This window comes from Mytilus edulis, chromosome 2 (assembly GCF_963676685.1).
Source record: "Mytilus edulis chromosome 2, xbMytEdul2.2, whole genome shotgun sequence".
NCBI lineage: Eukaryota > Metazoa > Mollusca > Bivalvia > Mytilida > Mytilidae > Mytilus > Mytilus edulis.
The window spans coordinates 89,986,258-90,005,288 of NC_092345.1; the positions used below are offsets into that span (position 1 = coordinate 89,986,258).

Here is a 19,031-nt window from a genome sequence, read left to right on the forward strand (position 1 = left end):
GGTTTAGTATCATACCCCTAGTTTATTTAGACCAACTTCTAATTATCAATTTACTTTGGGTAGTCTACCTGAATCAGAGACATATATACACATATGTGTATATATGTCTCTGCCTGAATGGACATCTGAATGATTTTGTTCGCCAGTCACCAGATATTGGGTGCGAGTAAACAGTACGACAGCACTTTGATTAAAATAAGTGCCTCTCGAATCGGATGGTTTCCGACATTGGTTTATCCCTTATTAAATTACCCACAATTCAATCGGCGTCTATTTTCAGCCATTTTACGCACATTTTGATTCGTACTGAAAACGAAACCAATTCTGAATCACTTGCCCTTAATTTACGAATAATGAGTTCAGATCACGAGGTATATGAAATTAAGATTATTACACCTTCCGAATAATTATAAAACTAAATGCCTTTATTACATCATGTTGAAAAGGTTGTATTGATTTGATGAGACGAACAAACCCGCCAAAATAAATAAATTTACGAATAATTAAATTATTCACGAACAATTCCACAGAAATAGAGTTGAAAAGAAAATTTTGTTAGCTCTTATCTATCTGGGTTTCTTACAAAGAAATGCGGAAAATGATCGTTTGATGCCTGATGAAATTTATTTTTAAAGGACATTCCTTCCCTCTAACTTCTAAGGCTCTATCATGCCATGGGGACTGAAATAATTATAATATAAACTATCAACACTTCTTCTACCGGTCAGTGACCACCGTCATTTTTGTTGACTATTCTGTCACTTGTTTACATCATTGAAAAATCACGAGGTAGCTAACTAAAAATTTCTGTGTATAGAAATGTCCTTTACTGTTTGAGGTCTAACAGACATTTTCTGCATCCTGTTCCGTCAACGTATAATTGATTAAAATCGTACGAGAATTCATTAAAAAAACCTTATGGTGATTCATCAGAGGTCTGGAATAATTATTGTCACCGTTGTATGTGAAAGTATAAAATGATTTATAAAAATCAGTCTTGTATTTAATCACCTAAAAGAAAGTGTACCTTTTATCCACATGCACCAAAATTAACCATTAATGCCATTTGGCAAAAAAATTTACACTGCGTCCTCAAGGTACGCCCATCAAGACTTTTTTCGGAGTGTTTGGTTTAAACGATGTTTTCCTACAACATACCTGTGATTCTTCCGGCGGGAGTCAAAATCTCCCGCTTTTCAGACCCTCTTCCGTCCCTCCCGTTAAAATTTGAAATCTTCCGCTTTATGAAAATGTCAACCTCGTAAAATTTTCAATACACATTTTTGTTTACAAAATCGATATGGACAGAGAAAAAGTCTGAGAAACTCGAAATTGACATGGGAAAAGTCCGAGAAAAACGGAAGTTTCCTGTCATTGATTTTGAGTCAAATAGTAAAAATTATATGCCTGGGGTGTTTAGGATTAGACTGTATATACAACAATAAATTAAAGATAATAGGCATTACCTGGTGATCAACTAGATAGTTTAAGACACAAGCCTGGTTGATTAAAAGTGAAATATTAATAAAGAATTAAATTGTACAAGTTGTATAAAAAACGATTTAATTTGATGCTGTTTAAAACATGGAACATTTACTGAACATCAAAGACAAATGAATGCAACTCAAATATGAAATTTATGGCTTGTTTTCTATCCAAGCCAAGACCTATATAAGTATAGTTTGTCTTGGACAATTCTAAAATTTTAGAATTTGACAACATCATGATGCAAACCGTATTTTATCACCAAATACCCCAGCAGCAAATAAAAGAAGACCAAGTATATAGCCAAATTCAAATCTGCCTTGAGATCTGATTTCAAATGGTGCAGATCCTGTACAAAGGGCCAAGACCATGCTTACCAACTTCATGCACAGCTGACTATGGTGGCCCTACTGACTTGACCAAACTTATGGAGACAGCTACCCACCAGCAAGCATACAAGTTGTAGTACAAATCTATCAATTTAACACCTTCTCTTACAAGCATGTTCTGAATCAGTAGTGGTACCAAAGTTGACAATGTAGCTTAATCAGAGGTACTTTTTGCCAACTATGTCTATGTATGATTGCTGATCACTTTATCTTGAATTATACATAATGAATAAATATTAGAAACCCCCTTATCTTCTATTTTTATTAAGTAAAACTGGATATGCAGGTGTTTAAAGGTATGGAATGGTTGTTCTTTTAACAAAAAAGGAAGATATGCAGTTTAAACACACAACAAAACCATTGTGTACGTCGATAAAAAGGTCGATAAAAAATCTCCAGTTTTGAGGCCCAAACTCCAGCTGAAAATTTCCAAATCTCCAGTTGTGGCTTGACAACTCTGTCACATGTATGCTACAATCCACTGCTTTTCTCATGAATAAACGCTCATCAGTTTGTCCTTAATTCATGTATCTTTACAATAAAACATGTTGTACCAGGTTGACTATATACATTTGAAAGAAATAAAAATTTTCGCTGAGCGCAGCCTGATACGACGGCAGCGGTTGAACCCTGGACAGTTGTGGCAATTTTGGAAACAATGTTAAAGCTTGATACTGTGTGAAATACTAGTGAAATGTATTATGAATCTAATTATGAGAACAGGTTACGAATTTGTTGCAGACTTTTTTTTTCATTTCACTTTTCAATTTAATCTAGTGTAACAACATCTATGACTATTGTTTACACATTTAACCCCATTTTTCCACATCTGAAAAATGTAGGTCATTAGTGCACATTGAATTAGTAGGTCATCATAGTTCACCCTTTTTAAAAAAAAATTATACTGTAAATTCAGAAACTATTGTGATTTTGTTGTTTAAGACTAAAATGCAACTTTAATTTTTGCGATAATCAGAAAAATCCTTGTTAATTCATATAAAAAAAATCAAGATGAGAGTTTAAATTATTGCATTATAATTTTCGCAATGAAAAAATAGCAATAATTCAGGATTTACAGTATTCAAGAATCACAATTATAAATACACACAAACACTGGTGAATAACAATACAAGTAAGGTGTTATACTATTGCCAATTTAAATTAAGTATATAAGACAATGGTAGATTTTTTCAACCTTTTTTTTTGTGTGCAGAAGTAAGAAGTTCCGAACACCTCAGGCTCACTGAATTTGATTTATAAGCAATATTTTGTTTTTTTAAATTATTGTTTACCTAACAAAACCAATTTACAAATGTTAGTTACTTAAGGAATGACTGTAATATTTTTGGGATACGATTGCTTTCAAGCAATCTGTAGACTTATACCAATGACTCAGGGCCATTCCCTCAAGTCAACCATTTTATTCTAAACATTAAGGAACCTCTCAGATTCTTAAGATTGTCTTGCTTTAAAAGGTAAATCAAACAAAAGGATTGAATTTAAACAACTTTCCTTTAATGTTCTTTTCATAATCTTCATGTTTAATATTTCCCTTGACTTATATGCATGTTTTTTGATATTGTACTTCCATAAAGAAATAGAGAACCATCTAAGGTCGTTTAATTAACATTTGATATATGTTGTTGCTCCAAATCAAAAGTCTAGGGTTTGGTTAGGTAATTATGCGTATGTGTATAGTTTTCTTAAATTCAAGGGGTATTAGATTGAATGGTTGCTCTGGATTCCCCACTCCATTGATTAATTTGAAACTCCTGGATCCTTTTTATGTCTGTCTGCTATTGAGGGTTATTGTTGTTGCATAATTTTAAATCGTATGCATCATTTAAATTAAATAAATGCAGTCCACATCGTAAAGGTAAAACTACAACACCCCTTCAGCCGAAATGGAGTCTTCCATATTATTGTTTCGAGTTGTCTCTCTTCCGTAAGTAACTTCCGTTTCTGAATCAAAATACGATACGTTGAGAAAAATTAACTGGTTCTGTCGATAGACGTCGTATTATATTTAAAACGATCGAATTTAAACAGAAGAATGTGTACGGAAAGGAGTCATGCCCACTGACCCAAAGGAAATTAAATATTTAAAGAGTTAGGAATGGGGTTCCTCCTAGAAATAACGTAGGAAAATAGGTGATAAGATACGAAGTGAAATATCTTCTCTCACTCTCAGTGACTGCTGTGGAAAGTAAACTTGAAATTGATAGTACAAAACTAAAACACAATAAGTACATTGTTCATATACACATGTATTGAGGATTGGCTATTTTTAAAGTTGAGTAACTATTCAGATTAGGTAAATTACATTTTACATTTTGTAGTTGAATTAGTTTTGAAAATAATTCTATCCAGCTATACACAATGATACATGTGTTAATGAAAACAATTGGCAATCGTATCCCTCAGAGCAATCTGCTCTTTGATTTCTGTCTATGAAGATCTAGAAATAACATAAAAAATGTGGTGCACACTGAAAAACGCGCGTAGCGGGTTATTTAACAGTGTGCACCACATTTTTTATGTTATTTTAAATAGACTGACAAAATATTACAATGATTTCTTATAATTTAGTTCTAAATTCTATTTTAAACCGGCATTAATCATGAAAGAATGTTGATGACGTCACGGTCACATGACAAAATTGTGTCTATGATATGATAAACTAAACGACGTCAGCCAATCAGAAGACGCGTTACATCCAAAATTAAATTATTATATAATATCATTGTTTTGTTTCAGGGTAGAAGAGGTTCTGATGAGTCTGATGCTTCAGGATCTCCAGACTCTAGATCAGAACATGGGGATCACAAACATGCTGATCACAAACATGGTTCAAGATCAAGAAGTAGGTCATACCATTCTGACAGAGCAAAATACAACAGAGAGCGCTCAAGGACAAGGTCACATTCAAGGGGACATCGTAAAAGAAAATATTCTTATTCAAGGTTTGAACATTTATTTGCCGAAATATGAGAATATTTTGGAGCAAATATCATGATAGATAGAAATAGAAAACAAATTGTTCACACAGTAACACTACAACTCAGATAAATTTGTCCACCTGTCCGCCTTAAGCTTCCTCTACCTTTATAAACTGGCAGACACGAAAAAGCCCAAAAGTGGCCTTATATCGCCAGCAATCAATCAATTTATCCACCTGTCCCCTCAATTTAGAATTAAAATTAAAGTTTTAAAAAGAAATGTAATTTCTACTCCACTGTGGACAGAAACTCAAATTAAAACCAATTATTTTACTACCAGGGATCTCCATGGCCTGTTTAAAATGGCGCCCTGCCATCGTTCAAATGTCTTGCGCCATCATCAAATGACTTGCGCCATCGTTAAATTGTCTTCCGCCATCGTTAAACTGTCTTCCGCCATCGTTAAATTGTCTTCCGCCATCGTTCAAAACTTCATCGTTTTTTGTAGCCCGACGCCATTTTTTTATCAATTATAATCAAATGCATGTAATTGCATAACCCTTAGGCTTTTTATGTTATAATCCAATACAGTTCTAACACCTGAGGGATATCTGGACTAAGATCACTAATCACTTGTACCTGAGCTTGTACAGGTAGATCAACAAACCAGACAGGAGAATACTATCTGAGGATAGACGATCCATTTGTCGAATTAATCAACTAAGTTTCAGCAAATGATTATGATAATTTAGATTAAATAAATAAATTAATAATCCAGTTACAAAGAAAACAGTTTAACAAGTCGAACACATGCTTTATTTTGACTTACGCAATCAGCATCCCCCTTTTTTAAGAAGTACAAAATAAGACGCAAAACTGTAAATATTATTTCATCGCAAATAACTCAAGTACTGCTGTAACGATAATTTAGAATTACTTTTAAAGTTTAATTTTCCTGTAAAGAAATATTGTATCGTAATTCCTAATTCATTTCGTATATTACAATCAAATTGATACATCCGCGTTTCCGGTTTCTATTCAGACTTGAAAGATGCATGTTGCACAGCATCAATTTGCCAGATAAAGTCATTAAAAACCTTTTCATTTGTCAACGTTTGCTTTACAAATCTCTTTAACCTTTTACATAACCTGTACGAATCGTTTTGTTGTTGCTGCAAATCAGCCATACCGGATATGGGTTCTGAATTTGACAGTGTCCATGAAAAATAAGTTCCACATCATATGATTTTTAACCCCCATAACAATTACCAAAAATACAAAAAATCTACATAGGGACCTTCATGACAGCTTCTGGTCATTCTCGACTGAGGGGGGACCATAAAGACTTGGCATTTGAATGGTTAAAAACGGCAATAAATGAAAATACTGATACTTCTAATTCTATAATGAAAATTCAAATAAATATAATTTAAATAAGCAATCAATTAGCATGTTCACCATTCCTTGTATGGAGGAATAAAATACTTCCGATCGTTACACTGTACAGCGTAGACACGGTTTGTAATGGTGAAAGTTCCTCCATCGTTCAATTTTCATCCATGGAGATCCCTGACTACATGTATATAACTTTCAAAAAGATGCTTTGACAATGTTCAGAGATTGCAGAACAAATCCTATAATTTGAGATACATGTTTAATATTTTTGACAAGTACCTCAATCTAATATATATTATATACAATAATTATGATTATCAAACTTTAAATATACATTTCATTCATTTGTTTTAGATCAAGAAGCCGTAGTTACAACAAATACTCTAGGTCCAGATCAAGATCACCATATCATAAAAGATCATCACGATAGTAAGTATTCAATATTTCAGTACAAACATTTGTTGAAATATTATATATATATTTAGGAATTATGGCATCAGGCTGCAAAAGTACACCTTTCAGAACAAGCTTGCCATTGTGCAATTGAAATTCTGTTTCCTAACATTACATCATTGTACATAATCATTGCATGTGTACAATTTCAACAAGTGTCCATTTATGATCATGTAATTTGTTGAACTGGGTATATGGTTGCATGTCAGTTTTATAGTTCACTGTTATAGTTGCAATTTTCTTTGACCTCTTTCTAGAAGTCAGTGGGTGTGAAGAAAAGGGTAAAAATAGATATTGATTATTAATTTTCTGGGGAAATTTTGTTTGCACCAGTAAATAATGAAATTTCAATGTCAATAATCAAACTATGTGGTCAGATAGCTATTTATTTATATATGTTTTTCCTTGACAGATTTTACCTGTAGTGTTAGGTATGATAATATAGAACTGACTTATCTGTAATACATGTGATGAGTTGAATTATAAATATATGCCATAGTGAAATAGTTTTTGACAGTCCTCTGAAGCAATTAACACTGAAAACAACTTTTCCAGAAAGTTAGAAATCCATTATATGTAGATTTATAAACCATTTAATTCTTCTTAATACATTTCAGCTCCAGAAGCAGAAGGTATGTTTCTTGATATGTGGTGTAAAATTCTGTACAAAGAAAAAGAAAAGAAATAACTATGAATTATCAAGAGTTATGTCCTCAAAAGTACACATAAAAAATAACTACACATGTATATATGTTTAAAAATGAACACATGACTTTTAAAGTTATTATTTTACAAGTAAAACATCTACTATTACTCAAAACAGGTTATCATTTAAACAGCTACAAAAATTTGGATGGAAAAAATAGAGATGATAAGCATCTCTTAAAAGTATGTTTAATATAAGAAGTCCATTTGAGAGATCTAGCTGGAAAGATTGAATTTGTCTGCTCTGAGACTTGCACAATCAATCTAAAGCCCTCCTAAAGTTAGAAAGATTCATACAGATCTTGAGACAATTTGTTTTTTGGGAAAAGCTCAAAATTCTGGTTTGCTCCTGAACCTCAGTCCCAAAATAATTTGGTCACATTTTTTCTCAGCTTTGTGTCAGCATGCTACATTGTGTGACATGTTTTCCATTTCATTCTTCATTAGCATCATGTTTACAGAATACTAATGTATTCTTGCAATTTGTTCTTATATTGTATTATGTTTTAATTTGTTACTATTTAGCCGAGATCCCTCACCAGCCTATTCTCGTGACTACAAAAATAACTCTTCAAAACGCTATGGTTATGGTAGAAGTTATAGCCGATCACCACCAAGATACAGAGGTGGAGGAGGAGGAGGAAGGGTAGGTAGATAATTAACAAATTATATCCAAGTTATTGGAATGCTTATACATTTTTTTTAACTTTAACAGTCAGGGGTGATACTTAAACAAGTGATTTCAAAATCACTTCTTTAAGTGATTTTGCTTGTGAAATATTTAAAATTTTCACACAGACTTTTCAGAATCACTGAAACAAGTAAATTGAGATGTTAAAATTTAATCACTTCAATAAGTGTTTATATCATTTTTTATACGACCGCAAAATTTGAAAAAATTTTCGTCGTATATTGCTATCACGTTGGCGTCGTCGTCGTCGTCGTCCGAAATACATTTAGTTTTCGCACTCTAACTTTAGTAAAAGTGAATGGAAATCTATGAAATTTTAAGACAAGGTTTATGACCACAAAAGGAAGGTTGGTATTGATTTTGGGAGTTTTGGTCCCAACATTTTAGGAATTAGGGGCCAAAAAGGGCCCAAATAAGCATTTTCTTGGTTTTCGCACTATAACTTTAGTTTAAGTTAATAGAAATCTATGAAATTTTGACACAAGGTTTATGACCACAAAAGAACGGTTGGGATTGATTTTGGGAGTATTGGTTTCAACAGTTTAGGAATTAGGGGCCAAAAAAGGGCCCAAATAAGCATTATTCTTGGTTTTCGCACAATAACTTTAGTTTAAGTAAATAGAAATCAATGAAATTTAAACACAATGTTAATGACTACAAAAGGAAGGTTAGTATTGATTTTGGGAGTTTAGGTCCCAACAGTTTAGGATTTAGGGGCCAAAAAGGGACCCAAATAAGCATTTTTCTTGGTTTTCGCACCATAACGTTAGTATAAGTAAATAGAAATCTATGAAATTTAAACACAAGGTTTATGACCATAAAAGGAAGGTTGGTATTGATTTTGGGAGTTTTGGTCCCAACAGAATAAGGGGCCCAAAGGGTCCAAAATTAAACTTTGTTTGATTTCATCAAAATTGAATAATTGGGGTTCTTTGATATGCCGAATCTAACTGTCATGACTGTGTATGTAGATTCTTAACTTTTGGTCCCGTTTTCAAATTGGTCTACATTAAGGTCCAAAGGGTCCAAAATTAAACTTAGTTTGATTTTGACAAGAAATGAATTAGTTAGGTTCTTTGATATGCTGAATCTAAAAATGTACTTAGATTCTTGATTATTGGCCCAGTTTTCAAGTTGGTCCAAATCGGGGTCCAAAATTAAGCTTTGTTTGGTTTCATCAAAAATTGAATAAATGGGGTTCTTTGATATACCAAATCTAACTGTGTATGTAGATTCTTCATTTTTGGTCCTGTTTTCAAATTGGTCTACACTAAAGTCCAAAGGGTCCAAAATTAAACTTAGTCTGATTTTAACAAAAATTGAAATCTTGGGGTTCTTTGATATGCTGAATCCAAAAATGTACTTAGATTTTTTATTATGGGCCCAGTTTTCAAGTTGGTCCAAATCAGGATCTAAAATTATTATATTAAGTATTGTGCAATAGCAAGTCTTTTCAATTGCACAGTATTGCGCAATGGCAAGAAATATCTAATTGCACAATATTGTGAAATAGCAAAAATTTTTTTAATTAGAGTTATCTTTCTTTGTCCAGAATAGTAAGCAAGAAATATCTAATTGCAAAATATTGTGCAATAGCAAGATTTTTTTTTAATTGGAGTTATCTTTCTTTGTCCAGAATCAACTTAAATCTTTGTTATATACAATATACAATGTATATTCACTTTTTACTACCAACTGATAAATTAAAATAATCTTTACCATTCAGTGATAACAAGCAGTTTTTTTACATCTTAATATTTTATGATGTATTTAAATGAGTAGTTATTGTTGCAAACTCCATTAGAAATTTTAATTGAGATTAGTTTTGGAATAAGGGAAAGGGGGATGTGATTAAAAAAATTGGGTTCAATTTTTCTCATTTGAAATTTCATAAATAAAAAAGAAAATTTCTTCAAACATTTTTTTGAAAGGATTAATATTCAACAGCATAGTGAATTGCTCTAAGAGAAAACAAAAATTTTAAGTTCATTAGAACACATTCATTCTGTGTCAGAAACCTATGCTGTGTCAACTATCACAATCCAAATTTAGAGCTGAATCCAGCTTGAATGTTGTGTCCATACTTGCCCCAACCGTTCAGGGTTCAACCTCTGCGGTCGTATAAAGCTATGCCCTGCGGAGCATCTGGTTAGATATTTTTCCCACAAGCTTGATTTTTTTATTAGTCGAAAGACCAAAATTCCATTGAAAAAACAACCGTGTACATACAGAAATTGCCATTTGCTTGATAAGCCTGCCAGTTTTTACAGTATATTTGAATATGCAAAAACTGGAATAATTTGTAGATCAGGACATAACCTTAAAATAAATCATTCTAATTCTAAAGAAAACCAACCAGGTCACCTAATATTGTTGAGCTTTGTCTGATAGTAAGAATAGTTAATGTATATTTGATTACAAAGCAATTCCCAAGGGTACTTTTAAAAGCTTTAGCGCACTAACTTACTGCCCATTAGCGCACTGGTGAAATTGATATCCAAAGATAAAGGGATAATTGATTTATGTAGGAAAATTATAGAAAAGTTTGTGAAAATATGGATAATCAATGAAATTAGCATTTGAAGATCAAAGAAAACACCAAAATCACTTAAATAGGTGATAACTGAATATAAAAAATCACTGAAATAGGTGATAATGAAATCACTTGTTTAAGTAGCACCCCTGACTGTTTAACAAAATGACTGGAGTTACAACATGTTTGTACTGTAACAAAGTGACAGGTGATACAAAGTTAAATTGACTTTAACAAAATGACAGAAATTACAACATTTTCAGTAGTTAAAAAACAACTTGCTTAAATAGTCTTCAAAAAAATCCTGTTTCTCTTTCAATTATTATATAGGATATTTCAATTCATGCTCCTCAACAACTAGGTTGACAGAGTTGCACAGTTAGGTGATATGTATAATGGCTTGAAGCTTACAGGTCAATAAATGTTACCATGCAAAGTACAAATAAAATGCTGTTCATCCTTTTAATAAATATATCTAGAATTAAACAATACAGAGACAAGCATACACCTTAACAATAAAATTCAGACATTTCTGGTTCACTTTTGTCACAACACTGGAAACTGGTCAAATTCCCTCAATTTGAAAACCTGATAAAAATGTCTGTATAGCTTGTTGCAACTGATTTGCATGCACCCATCAGTCAAGACAAACAAATCAGCCTATGGAAATTGTTGGACAAGATCAAAGATTTTTGTTCTATTTCATAGAATAGAAAGTCCTGATATTGCTGTTTATTTTGAGTCTTTAATAATGGAAGTCGATGTCAGAAATGATATACTTTTTTTGTTCTTTTTCAGAAATACAAGGTATGTTAGAAAGCCTCGGGTACACTTTACAACAGATATGAAGAGTAGTTATTCTTAATTTGTGAATATTTTTTGTTTTTAATTTCAATTCTATTAAATTTTACATGTTAAAGTTACTCTGGTTATATTTTAAAATATTCTATTTATGCCTTATTTACCTACTACATATGCTTACTGTAACACATACATTGTAATTAAAACAGTGGGTCAATTACTCAAAACTTTTTTATCAGTAAAGTCAAGTTCATTATTGAACAAATGACTTTGGACTTTGCCCAGAATGAAACATTATTACCATTAGATACATATAAACACTCATAACCAGCAAAAATACATAAAAAATATAACTAGAATCAAATAAGTTGTTTATTTATTTCATGCAAGAAACATTCTTTGATCTACCAAAATGTTAGAATATTTCTAATTCCATTATTCATAAGATCTTGATCACATTCCATTACAAAGTTGCTAACTTGAAATTGAGAATTTATTACCACATTTAGAACCAGATAGGCAAAAGTCTTCAGGTGCAGAGCTATTTTTTTAATTATTACGATTTAAAAAAAAAATCAGCTATTGTATCCTAATTTGTGTTATATGTTGTTTTGTAGGATACTTCACCAATGTCAAACAGAAGAAGACATGTAGGCAATAGGGTTAGTATCAAAGTTACTTTGTAGGTACATGTATCATGTTCAAGAGAAGGCAGGTCATGTGATGTATGATGGATCTGCAACTCTGCAAAACATGAACTAAACAGTTTCTGCATTTATATGTATGGAGAAAATATCTTACAATTTTATTACAAAGGCATAGAAAGAACTTGAATTAGTACTTTGCACCATGTAAATTTGTTCTAACTACTATATATAGCGAATGAATGAATCGATATTTCACAGAATTTTAATACATTTAGTCCTGTAATATTTATTTCTTAATCAAATTGGCATTTTAATGTTTCTCGCGGTAAAATTTGGAATTTGGTCAACACAAAAAATCCACATTTTAATCAATGAACACAAAAGTGAAATGGAGCAAAGTTAACAGAATTGCTTTATTACATGTAAAGTTAATTTATTCAATATTGAAAAATATTTAACCACAGCAAGGCAAATTCTAAAAATTATACATAAAGCTTGACGAGGGTTACTCTTTGCCATTATTGACAAAATGTGTGAACTTTTTTATAGGACAAACCAGAACCAACAAGATGTCTTGGTATATTTGGTCTCAGTCTTTACACTACAGAGAGAGATCTGAGGGATGTGTTTTCTAGATATGGACCATTAGAGGAAGTTCAAGTTGTTTATGACAGACAGGTATTTTATTAAATCTCCCCATCAAAAGTTTGAAGACTTGTTTGGTTTGCTTAGTTCCTCAAAACTTAAAGTAATGCCATTATTAAGCTTGTCTGTTCTAATAGTCCATGTGAGCTATCGTCATTTCTATGCAACTTTTCTTAAGTAAATTTTCATTTTCATGTCTTTTTCTTACGCCACTTCTAACATTTAGTTTTAAACAACTGTGCAGGATTTGATGCAAGGAAGGTATTCTCCAAGCCATCTTCATTCAGATGAAAATCAAAACCACCTGTCAAAGACAATCTGTGATTCAGATAAATACATTTTCAAAGATGTTTTGCTTTAAATCTACAAAATATTATTTTGAATTTCAAATAATTCTTATGTTGATATTTTTGTATTGCAGAGTGGCAGATCAAGAGGGTTTTGTTTCATCTATTTCAAGAATATTGAAGATTCAATAGAGGTAAAATTTTAATAAAATTGAACTTTTGTATCCAATTAAATTAAATTATTACATGTTTTATTGCTTTACACAATAAATATAAAAAAAGAAGATGTGGTAAGATTGCCAATGAGACAACTCTCCCCAAGAGACCAAAATGACACAAAAATTAACAAGTATAGGTCGCCTTACGCCTTCAACAATGAGCAAAGCCAATCCTGCATAGTCGGCTATAAAAGGCTCTGAAATGACAATGTAAAACAATTAAAACGAGAAAACTAAGGGCCTTATTTATGTACCAAAAAAAAGTTTAGATGTTGGGTTGGTTACAACACAGAAATCTAAAAAATTAATATGACAGCAACCAAAAAAACAAGAAAACAAAAGACATCTACAGAGTCAGTCTGTGGCAGCAGCGGGTAAGGCCTTAATTAATATATTGTTTGTTTTCCCAATCCCGACCCTGCCAAGCCAGGTGTTGGTAGGTAGGTAGGGAAATAATTTTATTTTTCCCAAAAAGCTGGAAAAATGACGGTCGATCCAGCAAGCCTGTAAAATCCGAAATGAATAAAATAAAATTTGACTTAGTTTTGACAATAAAATTTTGTAGAGTAGGACCATTTTTTCAGGGTTGGTCGGGATTAGGGAAACAAATGATATTTAATTTTAGGCCTAAACTAGGTGTATAAAGCTTCATATTTCAGACTGTAGGAGACCTGGATAATTCATACCTTGTATGCAGATGCCTTCAGTTATGATGTGTCCATTTGTCATATGTCTGAGATTTATAGGTAAATTACTATTTTTGTAGGCAAAAGACAGATGTGCTGGACAAGAAATAGATGGCAGAAGGATTAGAGTAGATTATTCCATTACACAAAGAGCACATACTCCTACACCTGGTATATACTTAGGCAAACCTACAACGTAAGTTTTCACGCTAACAGCTTGATTATGGTACAGTGTTCTAAAACACATATTGAAAGTTTAAATTCAATCAAATTAGGGTGTGTAATACTGATTTTCAATACACCAATGAAAAGGAGGGAATAACATGAAGTAGACATTCATGAGTCAACTACAATTAAGAGATGTAAGATAACATCTCTTATAGCAAATAAAAAACCCAGCAATAATCAGATACAAGACAGCAATGCATAAAGGGTCATTTCAATAAAATCCTTTAATTTTAAGATATATGAATTTATGTAGCCAGAACAAAATTCCAACAAATACAAAGAAAAAATGAAGTTCAAGATGGCCCTCAGCAAAATACACCTTGAAGAGGAGCATGTTTACATACAAAAGCATCCGCTGCTATTCACATAACTAGATCATGTACATTAGTAGTTGGGGATTATAATTTCATTTGTTTACAATCAACATTGCAATAACAAAAAATTGAAGCATTTTAAAAAATAGTTGTTTATGGTATAGGGATATGTAAATGATCAGTATGGTGTAGGGATTATGTAATTTTATATTCTGTATTGACTGAACATAATATATTAATAATTATCTTTTCTCATGTGATATAACATGGAAAGAGAAATAATTATATCTTATAGCTATTTATATAAAGTGAATCTTAGTTTTTATTTACATTGAATATCAATTTCCATAAGTTTGAAAAATTATTGTTCTAAATGACAGAGATATTGTATTCAAGCTTACATTTATTTAAATACAGTAGATGTAATAGTGTTTTTTTTTTTTGTGTTTTCTCATTTGATAGATATTTATTTTGTTCTTTAATTGTGATACATTTCTTTTTTTCCATTACAGGCCTCCAAGAGACAGGTAAACATTCATTGTTTAAATAATTTATTACATATAAAATTAGCATTTGTTATACTGATGACATTTCACTTCTGATTTTAATACGTCTTTGTGTGCTCATACAGGATATGTCACTTTTTGTTATGTCTGTTTCAAGCCCCACCAAACTTTTTGAAATATTTTGATATAATGATGCACAGTTTAACTGTCTGACATTAAAAAGTAGTTTATGTATGATTTTCTAGTGAAACTGTTAATATTATTGAATTTTTTGAAAATTTTTATTTTATTTATAAATGTGTTAACCATATTGAAAATTCAACTTACAAAGATTTTTTGTCACTAAAAATACAAACAATTTTTAACAACAACTGGAAACTATTGTAAGAAATGTGAAATCACTTGTTCTATATTTAAAGGATTATGTTAATTTAAATGTGACCTTATTTCTAGCTTAAATTTAAATTAAAGTCTTATTGGCATTTGATTTAAGTACCATAATTAAAAAATAAGACTAGATAGGAATCAGATTTTATGCAGCGTTCTAACAAATGTTTGACATTTTTTTCCAGGGGACGTAGTAGTGGTGGTGGAGAGGGAGGGGGAGGAGGAGGGGGACGTTATAGATCACCTTCACCTTATCAAAGTCGAAGTAGTCGTCATTATTCTAGATCAAGGTCACGATCATATTCTCCTCGTAAGTAGTATTATGAAATCCTTGAATATTGTGTCATATCATTTCTCAAAATGGTTCTGTTATACAAAGTTCTATTCATATATAAAGACAAAAATGTTAGTTTATTGTAAATATGGATAAAAGACACATAGAAATAAAAAAAAACTGGAATTTTTAAGAAGATTTTTTAATTTACTAGCCCATTTCTGAGGTGGGCTATTATTATTACCGTGGTGTTCCCCTTGTCTGCCCCACCAGTGATATGTGCATAATCTGATACAGTCATATCTTCAATGCTGCATTAATTGAATTATTCTTGTTTTTGTTTAAATCTTTGAAAGGGGCTGAAAATGTTAAAATTGATAGGTCAAGCTTAAACTTATTATAGCAATCTCATGTTGAACCATATTTTACCATTGTTCATTGAAATTTATGACATCCTTAGTTCAATTGTTTCATTTTAAGAAAAATTTTGTAAAAAATGAAATAAGCTTTGCTTTGCATTTCATGAAGTCTGTTTGTATTTTGTAGTTTGAAATTTTTATTTTATTCAAACTTTTTAAAAGGTCATGCACGAAATCAACAGACTTTTGAAGCACTGTGAAAACATGAGTTTCCTGATTTCAGATTACACAATATATAAATGCTAAATTATACTTATCGAAAGAATATTTCATGAAATTATATTAATTAGAACATATTATATAATAATGGGTTGAGTTCAAATATAGCCAGAATTGTTCAATCAGTGTTAAAAAAGAAAAAAATTATAAACTGAAAGTCATGGTTTATAAGTTGCCCGTTTTTGCATGTACTAAAATAGTTTAATTTCTCAAACTTTAACCCCTTGGAGTTGTGTAAAGAAACTTTATGCAATAATCATAATAAGAAAGTTCATCTGCTAGAATTTAAACAGAATTATCTCATTTCATATGTACATAATTCTTATAGATTTATTGTTTAGAGCTACAACTATTAGATCATCATTTTATCTATGTTGTGTTGTGTTTCTTTTCACCAGGTCGTCGTTATTAAAATCAGCAAAGCAGAGATCAACAAACTATATAGAGTGCTGTACCAGTATAACATGTCGGATATTGACATGTTGTAAAAAAAGAGTTTTATTGACAACTACTGTTTCATTTAAAATGTGAAAAAAAATGTATTATTGTTTTCATGTCAGTTCATTTGTCATTTACTGCACACATATTTCTGTCTCCTATTAAAAAACTAATAAAGCCATCAAATTCATCTGTAGATCAAATAGAACTAAGACATATAAAGATATGAAATATATTTTCCCTAATACCTGTTTGAAAAAAGGTAGAAAAGGCCTGTCATTACATTTTGGGTAATTGTATTACTTACAGGGAATTATGATAGAAGACAGAAAATAGTTTTGTTACATATATTATCATTCAGTTTATTTTGTTCATGTCAATGAGTTATTTCTTTCCTTTGATATCAATGTATTTATCAATCAGAGAGTGATAAGTTGTGAGGTTTTCATTTTAATTGGTAACATAAGATTTCATTGTAATTTTTTCCCAACACATATTTTCATATTACAGCTTCAGTATTGTCACATGATACTTGTCATTAACCAATCAAACATGGTTCTATCATATTAAGGTTTCTACTATGCTTTAATAGTTATTTTTAATGTACTCTTGTTATTTTGTAGTCATAATTTTAGTGTCAAATTTGTTTTATGAAGAAGAACAAACATTTGTAAAAATAGTCATAAGTTTATAGTTTACTGATTGATTTTATTTGTATTGTAAAAGGTTGAGAAGAAAGAAGTGGTGGAAAGGTTTATAAGAAAATTTGAAGATTAGAATGAAGAAAGAAAATGAAGAGGGGAGAGTTGAAGATTGAAAAATAATACCGAATGATAATATTAAGAAGAAAGTAAAAAATGAAGAGGGGAATTAGGAGTAAAGTTTGAAGATTTTTGGCTTTTAAGATTAAGTATTGGCTGTTAAGAAGATTTGAAGATTGAGAAGAAAGTGAAGAGATAAAATTATTTGGGAAAATAATAATATGAAGGGAAAATGGGGTAGAAGCAAGAAGATTGTCGGTTTAGAAGATATAATCCGTATTTTGTCCAAGTCCGTCCGTTTGGTAAGATTTGAGCAAATAACCAGAATTTGTTGAAGTCAAAAAGTTTAATTCTCTCAAAATTTATTTTATTTTATATATATTGTAAAAAAAAAAAAAGATTAAAGGAAAACTTTGCATTCTTCAGTATGCGAAAAGATTGTTGAAACCATTTTCATGATTTATCAGATTTTCAATATACCATTAATTTTTTTGTTGAATTTTTATGAAAGAAGTATGAAATATTTTGGAGAGTAAAAAATTAAAGGGAAATAAATACTTTACACAAGATGAATTTCTGATCATTTATCTGCATGATTTAAGCTGATGTAATGCTTGATGTAGAAATAAGACATAATCTAACTATTATTTTAGGCATTGAAGAAACGAAGCCTCTTCATGAAGATCAGAGGTATGATCTTTCCATCTTATGTGTATGTGTATTTTCTAAATTAGAGCTGTTTTAGGGAATTTCATGCATAGGAGATTGTTTTTATTTATAGAATACAAATTGCAACTTTTTGTTTGAAGTATAAATATAATATCAATGGAATTTCCTTGAGGTAAGTTGCAGGTCAAATGTGAGAACTGCTAGTCAAAGTATATGAAATCAGCAGTTATAATTTCAGTCAAATGATTGTACACAGATCTAAATTTAAAATTGCTTTTGTTATTACTACACATGTACTTTTAAGACTTTACAGGAAAAAGATTCTTGGGATTGTAACCTTTGGATTGGAAAGTGAAGATTGATCAAAGCAATGGACTTAAATTTTATTTGTAAATAGTTATATCTGTATCAATTTAAATACATGCTGATAATGATGTTTTGTTGTTATTCTTGTTAAAACAGCACTTACAGTATCAGAAAGAGAGAGCTTGTCTAAGCCTAAGCAACTATAGTATAAAAGACAAGATGTTAAGAAAACCAGATACTATAAACATACCTCTTTTCTCTAGTTTAGTTACAGCATCTAAAATTTTCTAGCATCTCAAAAATGTAAACATACAACTCCACACATGAAGTATTTTAAAAATGTGACTGTTAGCGTCTTTTGCTGAATTTTAAACCACTTTGTTTGTATTGTTCTTAAAATTAGAAAAGAAAAGAACTTTATCTTTATCAAATTTGGTATACACAATTGAAACACTGCTTTCATTTTCTGATCTTGTGGAATGAACATTCATTTGTTGAAGTATTATTTATCCTGAAAAATGTGGAGAAAAATCTGTTCATCTGGAATTGCTGCTGAAATGTTGTATTTTCTTGACATTGCTTCACAAATTATAAGAGCTATGTTAAAAGTTTAAATTGCAAAATCATTTAGCATGA

The 19,031-nt window shown here is 30.9% G+C and overlaps 2 protein-coding genes across 4 annotated transcripts; both read left to right on the forward strand.

Annotated features, from left to right (window-relative positions):
* Positions 1-238: 238 nt before the first annotated feature.
* On the forward strand, positions 239-8,039 carry LOC139513363 (arginine/serine-rich coiled-coil protein 2-like). The gene is made up of 5 exons (XM_071301772.1): positions 239-371; positions 4,632-4,837; positions 6,563-6,637; positions 7,279-7,293; positions 7,892-8,039. The coding sequence occupies exons 1-5, from the start codon at positions 354-356 to the stop codon at positions 8,022-8,024; spliced, it is 447 nt and encodes a 148-aa protein (XP_071157873.1). The 5' UTR covers positions 239-353; the 3' UTR covers positions 8,025-8,039.
* Positions 8,040-11,917: 3,878 nt separating this feature from the next.
* LOC139513364 (transformer-2 protein homolog alpha-like) lies at positions 11,918-18,523 on the forward strand. Of its 3 annotated transcripts, XR_011662435.1 has the most exons (8): positions 11,918-12,053; positions 12,588-12,716; positions 13,105-13,164; positions 13,955-14,070; positions 14,929-14,943; positions 15,495-15,619; positions 17,386-17,722; positions 18,074-18,523. XR_011662435.1 is itself a non-coding variant. In XM_071301773.1 (7 exons), the coding sequence occupies exons 1-7, from the start codon at positions 12,021-12,023 to the stop codon at positions 16,631-16,633; spliced, it is 492 nt and encodes a 163-aa protein (XP_071157874.1). In that variant the 5' UTR covers positions 11,918-12,020; the 3' UTR covers positions 16,634-18,523. The 3 variants fall into 3 exon arrangements, 2 of the variants coding, with proteins under 2 accessions (XP_071157874.1, XP_071157875.1); XM_071301773.1 differs by having other exon boundaries at positions 16,620-18,523; XM_071301774.1 differs by lacking the exons at positions 17,386-17,722; positions 18,074-18,523 and having other exon boundaries at positions 15,495-15,627.
* Positions 18,524-19,031: the final 508 nt, after the last annotated feature.

Bases quoted from the DNA above. Each gene is read 5' to 3' on its own strand.
- LOC139513363 (XM_071301772.1), top strand. The intron at 4,838-6,562 runs GTTTGAACATTT...CATTTGTTTTAG, and splicing joins AGAAAATATTCTTATTCAAG to ATCAAGAAGCCGTAGTTACA.
- LOC139513364 (XM_071301773.1), top strand. From the start codon at position 12,021: ATGTCAAACAGAAGAAGACATGTAGGCAATAGG. The intron at 12,717-13,104 runs GTATTTTATTAA...TTTGTATTGCAG, and splicing joins AAGTTGTTTATGACAGACAG to AGTGGCAGATCAAGAGGGTT. The intron at 13,165-13,954 runs GTAAAATTTTAA...CTATTTTTGTAG, and splicing joins ATATTGAAGATTCAATAGAG to GCAAAAGACAGATGTGCTGG.